This window comes from Brachyistius frenatus, unplaced genomic scaffold (assembly GCF_029030835.1).
Source record: "Brachyistius frenatus isolate BFR_SWC_R1_liver_20210118 unplaced genomic scaffold, ASM2903083v1 Contig_8, whole genome shotgun sequence".
NCBI lineage: Eukaryota > Metazoa > Chordata > Actinopteri > Embiotocidae > Brachyistius > Brachyistius frenatus.
In genome coordinates, this window is record NW_027210607.1 from 2173950 (window position 1) to 2184359 (window position 10410).

The 10410-nt window shown below is 39.3% G+C and overlaps 2 protein-coding genes across 3 annotated transcripts in view; one reads left to right on the top strand and one right to left on the bottom strand.

Moving 5' to 3' along the window:
• The window catches only part of ttc7a (tetratricopeptide repeat domain 7A), a 60003-nt gene extending 56789 nt beyond the window's left edge, over nucleotides 1-3214 (bottom strand). Inside the window, exon 1 of the mRNA XM_069689860.1 lies at nucleotides 3070-3214. Within this exon, the coding sequence (XP_069545961.1) occupies nucleotides 3070-3199 (130 nt within the window). The 5' untranslated portion in view covers nucleotides 3200-3214. The remainder of the gene's footprint in view (nucleotides 1-3069) is intronic.
• Nucleotides 3215-4945: 1731 nt separating this feature from the next.
• Nucleotides 4946-9522, top strand: mcfd2 (multiple coagulation factor deficiency 2, ER cargo receptor complex subunit). 2 transcript variants are annotated; one of them, XM_069689861.1, is made up of 4 exons: nucleotides 4946-5036; nucleotides 5732-5926; nucleotides 6076-6235; nucleotides 7943-9522. In XM_069689861.1, exons 2-4 carry the CDS (start codon nucleotides 5736-5738, stop codon nucleotides 8072-8074), a joined length of 483 nt encoding a protein of 160 aa, XP_069545962.1. In that variant the 5' UTR covers nucleotides 4946-5036; nucleotides 5732-5735; the 3' UTR covers nucleotides 8075-9522. The 2 variants fall into 2 exon arrangements, with proteins under 2 accessions (XP_069545962.1, XP_069545963.1); XM_069689862.1 differs by having other exon boundaries at nucleotides 5735-5926.
• The last annotated feature ends 888 nt before the right edge of the window (nucleotides 9523-10410 follow it).

Genomic DNA, 10410 nt, shown 5'->3' on the forward strand with positions numbered 1-10410 from the left:
TGCACACGCACTGGATTATAGCTTTCCTGTTTAGCTTTTTCATTCTCTGTGTGTGTTCTGATGCCAACTTTGCAAGCAGTGTTTATGCCCTGATAGACTTGACATGTTTGCTGATTATATCAGCACAGCCAAGGCTAAACCAGTCTGTGAGGGGATAAACAGCAGGACGGGTCTCAGCCCAGGACCACAGTCGGAGCTACTCAGTGATTTCACACTAGAAGGAGTAAGTGCTGCAATACAGTAATAGAGCTCACAGTGTTCAGATAAAAAAATAATCTTATTTCAATGCTGGATTACTGATCAAGTAATAAAAGAATATTTAGCCTTGACGTCACTCAAGCATCTCTAATTCCTGTGATTCTCTCTGCTGTGATTTTATAAACTGTAATTTCATCTCTAATTATCATCTCTTCAGTAAGAAATTTGCTTAGTTTTCAATAAACATTTGATCCACACGGAAAAGAGGAAGAGAGAACTTGTTGCTATTTCAGTATTTGACTGTGTGTGTGTGTGTGTGTGTGTGTGTGTGTGTGTGTGTGTGTGTGTGTGTGTGTGTGTGTGTGTGTGTGTGTGTGTGTGTGTGTGTGTGTGTGTGTGTGTGTGTGTGTGTGTGTGTGTGTGTGTGTGGCTGGAGAAGAGCAATAATCACTGAGAAAAAGTTAAAAGTGTCAATAGTCAATAGTTTCTACATTTACAATAGATATATTTTTGAAAGGATCAGTCATAGCGATAAACCCAAAGAAAAACAGCTTCATCATTATAATTTCAGCTCATTTCAGCCCACATTTTTGTTTTTTTCAGTTGACCTCAGCAGCTGTTTTTGCGGTCAGGCTCTACAAACCTTGCCTGGTATGAGCAGACCCAAATTCACTGTGTGAATATATTAACTTGCATAATCAAAACAAAGGCTGAATCTGTGAGCAAGTGGGTGACTGCAAACTGTTCACTGCTTTGGCCATTGACAAGCCACGTTATTATCAACTTAGACATCTGATATATGTGACCTCGACCACACACTGATTTTGGTAAGACTTCAGGAGCCCAAAAAAGTTGGAACCCACTGATTTAATCTTTAACGATGTATTGTATTTCAAAATGTGTATTATATCATTCACTTTGTCATATCTTCATCTTTAAAGTTAGTAGAAACTAATAAATAAATATAATAAAGTAGAAAGTACTATATGTTACTCTGAAATGGGGTGGAGCAGGAGTATAAAGTAGCATCAAATGGAAATACTCAAGTAAAAATGCCTAAAAATGTGTGCCCCTGTACTTAAATAAATGTACTAAGCTCTATTTTACTACTGACCAAGCTCTGTTTGTCTCGCTCATGTATCAGCATGTATTGTCTTCACAGAGCTAACGTTTACCATAAGTTTTATAAATAGCTAATTAATCAGCAGTGTTTGAAAACTCCATATGGTCATTTTAAACACTTTTTGCGTTGTTCTATAAGTGTTTTAAAAATCCCCAAAGACTCTACTAACCATCTGGATAAAAAAAAAATGTTTTGTTGGCTCCACAAACCTGTTTTTTTTTTAGTAACCTGTTTGACCTTAAGGATACATATGATGCAGAAAAACGAAATGGGAATTTACATGTTTGGCTTGCAAGAAAACTCCACAGGGTACCTTTAATTATAATGGCTCTATAAATACCGGAATCAGCCAATAAAATTACCACCAGTTATTTTAATTGCAGAATATAATTCCCCCTGGGTTACTGAAAGCCCCAAATCCTCCCCCTCAAAAAATACAGAGGACTGCACTTCTGCCCTCAGTATTCTTAATACTGTTGTTATTGGGTGAATTTGCTAGTAGTGCTACTGAACAGTGCCGTTTAGCTTTAACTAAAAATCTTTGCTCTTTAACTTTGAGTAACATCAAATCAGACTATTATTTTTATCACTTTGCCACCTGACTGTAAATTGTCCAAAGCAAAGCTCTTTAAAAACAAGGAGGAACCTAAGACTTCACCACCTATTGCTGCTTTTTACAATTTTACAGCTAGGAGGAGTTTATTTGCTCGGCGCTTTACCTGCAGTCAAGTTCCTCTATCTCCAATCTCAAACTAACTCTCCTAATGCACCGTGTATGCTCAGTGGTAGATCAGCTAATGTGATCCATGCAGCCACACAGTGTTACCACATTAATTTAACACTTGAGTGCATGTGCAGGCAGGGAGAAACTGTAGGTCTGCTCCATCTGTGAGCACAATAACATCAGACTACGGCAGCCGGGTCACCTGAACCCATATTTACTCTGCTGAGGTGGAGAGATGGAGGCAGGTGCATTAGTGACTTACCGAAGTAATGCTTTATGAGGCACGCAATGATAAGTGTGTGTGTGTGTTTCTTTGAGTGGAATGATTTCAAGTCTGTTGCTGTTAACAGTCAGTTGGAAAAAGGTTGTTTTGCATAGGGAATAGCAGGTAAAAGCTCTTACAATAGCACCTTTAATCAGTGTGTCTACTGTAAACTTCCAGGGAATGACATTTATTGTTACAGCCATACTGCAAACCCCTCAGTGAACCCTGGTCTGACCCACTGGGACACATTAGCACCTTACTATTTATAATAATTTATATTATTTGTGTAATAAATCTGCTAAAGAAACCTTCAACTACAGCAGGCCACTCTATCTTGCTGAGAGTCCAAGGTCCAAGTTGTGTACTGTGCTGTTGCTGCACTGCAAAAAATATCCATTTTTCACAAACATTTGGGATTATTAGTCTTTTTTCATAAATTTATCAAACTAAATTAGTTCATCCTTAATGTTCCAGAGCAAACAAAAAATTATTTCAAACTGTTTCTAGCATCAATACGTTTTTTTAAAACTACTTTGGGATCAACTTCCTGAAACTTCCAATAAAACCAGGTGGAATTCAAACAACCTTTGGAGTCCCATTACCTTTCAAATTTATGAAACTCTCTGGATTTTTTTTATTTGTACAGTGTACAGTTCAATGAGCAGCAAAAAAAAAACCTGCCAGGAAGTGGCAGGAGATACCCTGAACTCTAAAAAGAAACCATCCCTCCGAGTGTAGACCACCTTCCACTGTACTCACCTTCCTCGTGGAAGTGCGCAGCCTGCATCTGGTCGATGATCGCCGGCATCTTTTCCCACTGGCACTCGGCCCGGCAGCGCTCCAGCTCCGCTTCCAGGCGCACTTGAGTGAAGGAGACCCGGGCTGCCATCGGCGCTCTGTCCCGGTGGTGACTGTACTCCCCGGACACGATGGGAGTGACTGCGGACTGCCAGCAGAAATAAATGTGTAATCTTTCGTGTGCAGTGTGGGGGTGGGGAGTGGGGGGTGGGTTACTACAGGCACAGAAAGTCATCAGTACGAAAAATCTAAAGAATATAGTGTGAATACTGAAATACATACATTTAATTTTTAAATGTGTTTCATTGCTGTGTATATTATGGGATACATTTTAAAATGTGAATCTGTAATAAACTCAAGTTCAAAACAAATTTCTGCAAAATTCAGAAAGTACACATTTCCATTACACCTGAACTTTACTTTTTTCTGTAGTGACATTGCAGCAATTATTATGCATATTAAATTCAATGCATACTTTTATGCATACATTCCCAATTCTAATATTATGCACAAATGACTTCAGTCAGAGAAGTTTTTTTTTTTTTTCTAGGAATGAACTTGGAATTTTGAGAGGGCTTGATTGAGGGGAGGATAGTCCTCCTCTTAAGACCAATGTCCCTAATCTTTTTCCGTTAACACTTTAACTGGATCAGGTAGGGCTTATGAAGCAGCAATGCGAAGAAAGCTGTGGTCAAGTGTGTGCAATCTAGCTAAGACAGGATTCATGCATATATGGTGTTCTCTTCTTTTGATAGTGTTCATTTCATAAATGAGTTCATAGTGAAAAAAAAAATAAAATCTATCTGTAATTGCTTGGCTTGCTCCCTGATCTGGGTTCAGCAGCATTGGCAGGCTGGCGCTGGCTAACCTCCTGGCTCTGTTACAAAATAATACATGTCAGCCATTGCACTGGCATGTAATTGAACTGTATCGAGCATATGGTGCAAATCAATGGATGCATTATATGCAGTGGAAACTATATTTTTAAAGTACAAACTAAATATAGGGGAAACTGTGAACAGGCTGGAGGAAACGGGGGGTGGGGGGGAACATCACACAGCAGTTGAACTGCAATTAACATTTGCCCATTAAACCACATCACAGGGTGTAAATACAGGGGGAAACAAGGGCCACCCACTACTGAGAGTCTATATCAGCTACTTTACGACATAAAAAAAAACCTCAAGCCTCTTGAACAGAGATTTAGCTGCATCATTTTCTCTCTGGAAAGTGGACATTTGCTTGTCATGAGCGACGCTTGTCCTTCTCAGTAAAGTCCACCACACAGATTGTCCCTGTGCAGTGGAGATCTGACAGCTCAGCGGCTGCTTCATACCCCCTGCTGACGTAAACAAAGAGTCACCGCGAAGATGCTTTCTCTCTCTGTAAGACACGAAAAAGTACTTGTACTTTTTGTAAAAGGCATTGATTTCTGTCCTATAAATACGAATATTTTATCAAAAGACTAACACGTTTTCTTGTCTCAATAATATCAAATTTATTCAAGAGACTTCACGGCGTAATGTGTTCTCACTTGATGTACAACGCAAGAAGTTTGGTTTAGTCAGATACTTAGAGGCACTTCTAGGCGTTATATAGCAGTATCATTATTTTACTATAGCCTTCAACAATACGCTGCAACAGTTACGAAGTATAATGGAATTGTAATTCTGCCCAGAACAGCTGTAAATCCCAAAACACAGCCGGGAAATTGTAGTGAAAATGGAGGTTAGTGGAGGGAACTATCTCACCTAAATTATGTACTCTCTGATCACTTTAACCAATCAGAACGAGCTGTCGTGTCCAAGTGGTGCTACGGCAAGCCATCTGGTCCAGAAAACCTCTGAGTGACTGACCACTGTTGCCAGCCAACTACTGAAACAACACAACTGTTCACGGAGTGAAGTGAAGAAACGAATTATTTAAAAGTAAGTATTAACAAGCGGTTTTATAAATAATTTTATAGCACGTGTCGTAGTCGTTTAGGCACCGGACGCGACTTGTCATTTCATGGAGTTGGAAATGAAGCTTCGTGCTAGCAAATCTTGTAATAGCTTTTTAGCTAACGTTATTGCATGTTTTCATTCATCTGAGTATTAAATCAAGCGAGCATAGTTATGCAACGTCTACGTATACAGTAGAGTTATTAACGTAGCCCATACACAGATATTGGTTTTCTAGTTTTGTGGAAAATTAACCTCTAATAATTACATCTGACTTAAACATATGGTACACAGTTTCAATGTACAGTTTTATGTTATTTGTGGGCGATATATCTTAGTTGTTTGGTAGAAGCAGCCTTCATGTTTGATATGAAACAGATGTAGCTCTCATAAGATATTGACAAGGGAAAGAAAGACACTTTCGTAAATAAATGGGGGTGATTAAACTTCAACATATAAATGGAAAGCTTGAGGTGGAAAACTGTGCAACACAATATAGAAGCGAGATATTTAAAAGGTGACATCCACCAGAGTTGTATTTATTGATTACGGAACATTAGTCTTTAACTTGCTGCCCTGTCTGTCTCCGCCTGTCTCCGCCTGTCTGTGTCTGTGTCTCTGTCTCCGCCTGTCTGTCTGTCTGTCTGTGTCTCTGTCTGTCTCCCTCCCTCCCTCCCCAGCAGAATGGCTGGCAGGTGTAGTGTGCAGGGGGGCGGTGTGCTCCTCCTCCTCCTCCTCCTGTCTTGCTCTCTGCTGTGTGTTCGCTCTCAGGAGAATCCACACCAGCAGCAGCAGCCTCCAGTAGTAGAGAGTGCGGCCCACGTAACCGGCCACGGTCACGGCCGCCTGGACAAAAACATGGTGCAAGACAAAGAGTGAGTGACATGACCTCTTTGAAAGCGGGCCGTGTAAATCCGTGATTGAGGACTGGGTGAACTTTGAACACAGACAGCAGCGGGGTTTCCACTGTGTAATCAAAAGCTGTGTTTTTTTTGTTTTTTTTCTCCAATTCCTCTGCTGTCAGTCACATCATGGAACACCTGGAGGGAGTCATAGACAAACCAGAGAAAGAAATGACACCCCAAGAGCTTCAGCTGCACTATTTCAAGATGCACGATTATGATGGGAACAACCTGCTGGACGGGCTGGAGCTCGCCACAGCGATCACACACGTACACAGAGAGGTAGGTCCATCCTCAAAAAATCCACCATCCTCTCTCATCATGTAACTGGTGCATTTTGAGATGACAGCCTGCTTGTCTCTGTGCGTTACACCTAACGCCAACTTCCTCTCTGAGTCCGAATGATGCTGAAGTTCAGAGGCAAGAGAACTTCGAAATACTTTCTGAATCTGAAATGTGCAAAGATGATCAATTCTTTCTTTCTTATATACTTGTCCGTAACCCTAAGGGGTTAAAGTCATGAGGGGAGCAGTGGTCAAGGAAGTACTTCAATAGAAGTACTAATACAGTACCACAATGCAGTATTTTTGGAGTGTGATACTGTATTAGTACTTCTATGATACAATATTGTCATCCCTACAATATTGTTAGGATGACAGCGATTTCAATGAGAATTTTCATAGATAATCTTCAGTAATCTAGATTTATTGACTAAGTGGGAAAAGGCAAATAATAAAGCCGCTCCAACAGTCTCGTAGGAAATTACATCACTTCACTGCAATGCAGCCATTAAAGCCAGAAGAGGACAACAGGTATACCAGATCACCATATTATAATATCCAAAATCCAATATCATTCTATCCAGCCCCTTATAATAATATAATAATGATATATTGCTCAGCTGTATCCTGAGTTAAAAATCTGAAAGTAAAGTAAAGGTATGTAGGTATAAATATAAAGATGGACTTGAAGTATCAATGGATAAAATTGTTCTTTATAATAGTTATACTTTAAAAAAAAAAAAAGCACCTGCATTAATGTGTTAACAGCAGTTAGTCTGTTGTAGTTGGTTGAAGAGGAGGTATTTTATAGCTTTTTCATACCGGATGGCAACTAATGAATATTGGAATTATGGGTGAATCCCCTGATCATATTTAGCATTAATTGGTTTGTTGTTTGATTTATAAAAATTCAGAAAAAAAGTAAGTAAATCCTCATATTTGAGAAACAACAAAATGACTTAAGTATCAAAACAAATCTAATTCTGTATAAGTTGATTAATCAACTTATTGTTTCATCTTTCCTTGCACATGTTGTTTGGTAGTTGCATCTATAACAAAGCATTCTCTTTTATAAGCTCTTCGTATGCTTGGTATAATTTTATTTTCATTTCTAAAGAAGCCTTTTCTTTGCAAATAATAGTAGTGGAGTAAAAAGTCAAATATTCCCATCTGAATTGTTGTATGTTATAAGAATAAAGTACAAGTACTTCATTTGTCCTTCAGTACAGTATTTGGTTACATTCTGCTGCTGGACGGAGGCATCTTATTTAATAAAGAGTCATGTTGAACTGTTTATTTTGTACAGCAGTGTGGAGCATTTTAACTTTAAATGTCAGGGAGCAGAATTCTGAGACAATAATCAAGTCTATAAAATTAAGATAAAATAACAATCAATGACCATCTTAAAGCCCAAAATGAGTTCTCCAAATGTTTCCTTTTGTCCGGCCAACAGTTATTTAATAAAGATCATATGAGACGTACAAAACCAGCAAAGTGTCACATTTAAGAAGCTTTATCCAGCAGATATTTGCCATTTTTGAACTGCTTTAAAACTGCAGCTTACTGACTTTCTGATAAACAATCAGCACAATTCTTTAGCTGTAAAGAAAAATATTGTATCTTTATCAATATTGCCACACGCATTGCCACATAGTACGTCTGCTGGAAGTCCGTTGGCCAACGCATTGTTGCGCTCTTCCTCTTCCAGGAGAGAGGCGAGAACAGCCAGCCGATGAAAGAGGACGACCTCATCGCTCTGATCGACGACGTTCTGAGGGACGATGACAAAAACAACGACGGGTACATAGATTACGCTGAGTTCGCCAAATCACTGGAGTAGAGCGTCTCCCTGTCTCATCGTGTCCACAACAACAGCAAGGAGTCTGCAGAGCGGTGAAGGCGCCACCAGGGAGCCAAACTATCTTTACTTTCTGTCTCGCAGGCGATCAATCTGGGTGCCGATTCTTTCTTCTTTTTTTTTTTTGAAGCAGCGAAGAGCGAAAACCGGATCTGGTGGTAATTTAATGAGCAACAAAAAGGTGGAACATACGATGCTCCTTGTTTTAGTTTGACTCTGGTGTATGTCTACAGTCCACAGGGACGATTTTACACCCTCTGTTGTAGATTCCTTGAAGTCATGCCATTTTTTAAAGGATCCGTTCACCCGAATATCTAAAATGTTTTTTCATGTACTTAACCCTGAGCAGTATGTAGCCATGTCAGCATACTTTCAGAGCACAATCCTTTCTTTGGGAACTATTTTCTGCCAAAGTAAAACAGCCAAAGTTCACAGTGAAGTCTGTGTTCTTCCCAAAGTAACCTGGACAATGATTGTAAAGAGTCACCGCTGTGAAGTTTGTGTTTGATGAACAAAAGTTCCTTCACTGCCCCGAGGTGGCAACAGAAGGTCCCAAAACTAAAATAATCCTACGGAATAGTTTGGGTGAACTGACCCTTTATATGTACAGGAGCTCTGTTAGTGTGTGTTCTTCTTTTAGTGGTGCTACACTTAATTCATTCGGGTAGCCTGATCGCATCGAAACAGAATGTCATCACACACACACACACACACACACACACACACACACACACACACGCACACGCGCACGATGCTCGACATCATGGACCAAAATGATTCTTTCTGTGAATCCATTTCATTTCCTGTTCGTGGTGAGGATGATGACACAAGCAGGTCGTTCTCATGACAACAGAAAGTGGCCTTGACTTGATCACATGATGTGTGTGTGGAGCTGTAAACCTTGTTGAAGTGATGAGGTGAAGTCTGAGGTTGGAGGAAGGACAACACGACGCTCATATTTCTCCCTGTGGTCGTCTTCATGATTATTAAAACTACAAAATGAGCCAGTCAGCAGATACTTGACAGGAATCTGTCACCACAGAGTGAATGCAAAGCAGCGCCACACTGTGCGTCGCTGATTCTTTTATCACTGGATAAGCTAGACTGAAAGCCCGCTGGCTGACGCTGCTGCAGTTTGACAATGTTTCATGGGTTTCCAGAAAAGCACTTGAACGCAACACGTGTTTCCTTCAGAAATTAGCTGCCTTTAAAACAGATGTGGATAAAATACGTCAGGTGAAGTTTGTTGAATCCATCTGTGATTTCTTCCTTAGTATCATTGTTCATATGGATGAAATTTATATTTTTGCCATCCAGTATTGATTTGTCAATCATTTCAGGTTGTTTAATGCAAATATTAAAAAAAACAAAAAACAGATGCAACTGGGTTGTTTCTGATATGTAAAATATTAAAAAGACTATTATCTACAGACTGTGTCATGTGATGTTTGTGTCTGTTGCATTAGATGTGAATCCTGATGTCAAATGTCATGGAATCAGTTTAATAGCTTTCATCTGCAGATGTGTACACACACACACACACACACGCTTTTCGTGTGTGAGTGAAACCTGATTATTTGGTAACATTACAGCGAATCAACTCCCTTGTGAGGACAACATAAACTTGTTCAGGGATATTGTGGGGACAACTAGTCCCATAACACGAAATATTAGATCGTAGGTTGACGAATTGCTTTAAGATTAGAGTAAGGCTCCAGGAAATTAATATAATTCAATGTAATGTCCTCTGAAGTGATTAAAACACAAGTGTGTGTGTGTGTGTGTGTGTGTGTGTGTGTGTGTGTGTGTGTGTGTGTGTGTGTGTGTGTGTGTGTGTGTGTGTGTGTGTGTGTGTGTGTTCAATTCATAACTAATAATGACATTTCTTTTAGAACAGTCAGACCCATCTTGCAAGTTGCTCATGGAAATGATTCGGTTGTTATCTGTAACCTGTAAGTGTAGTTCTGAACTATGAAGCCCATTAGATGCAGCCAGAAGCTTCATGAAAAAATATAATAAGTGAACCTTGCCTTCACAGTTTTTGTCAAACTGCAACCTACAAACTGAAAAATTAACCTTCAAGCTCAAGTTCAAGAACATTTTAATACACGTGAACAAAGATATCTTGTGTTTCAGTGGAATCATACAGATTAGAAAACCATGTTTGAGACTAAATTGCAAATTTTAATCTACAGTCTAGTTATGAAATGCAGCAGTGAAACAGAAAAGTGAACGTGTGTATCAAGATGTAGACGAAATAGATTTAAAACAAAAAATTATTTTTTTTTTTTTTTTAATGTAGCTTTTATGTTTTAGAA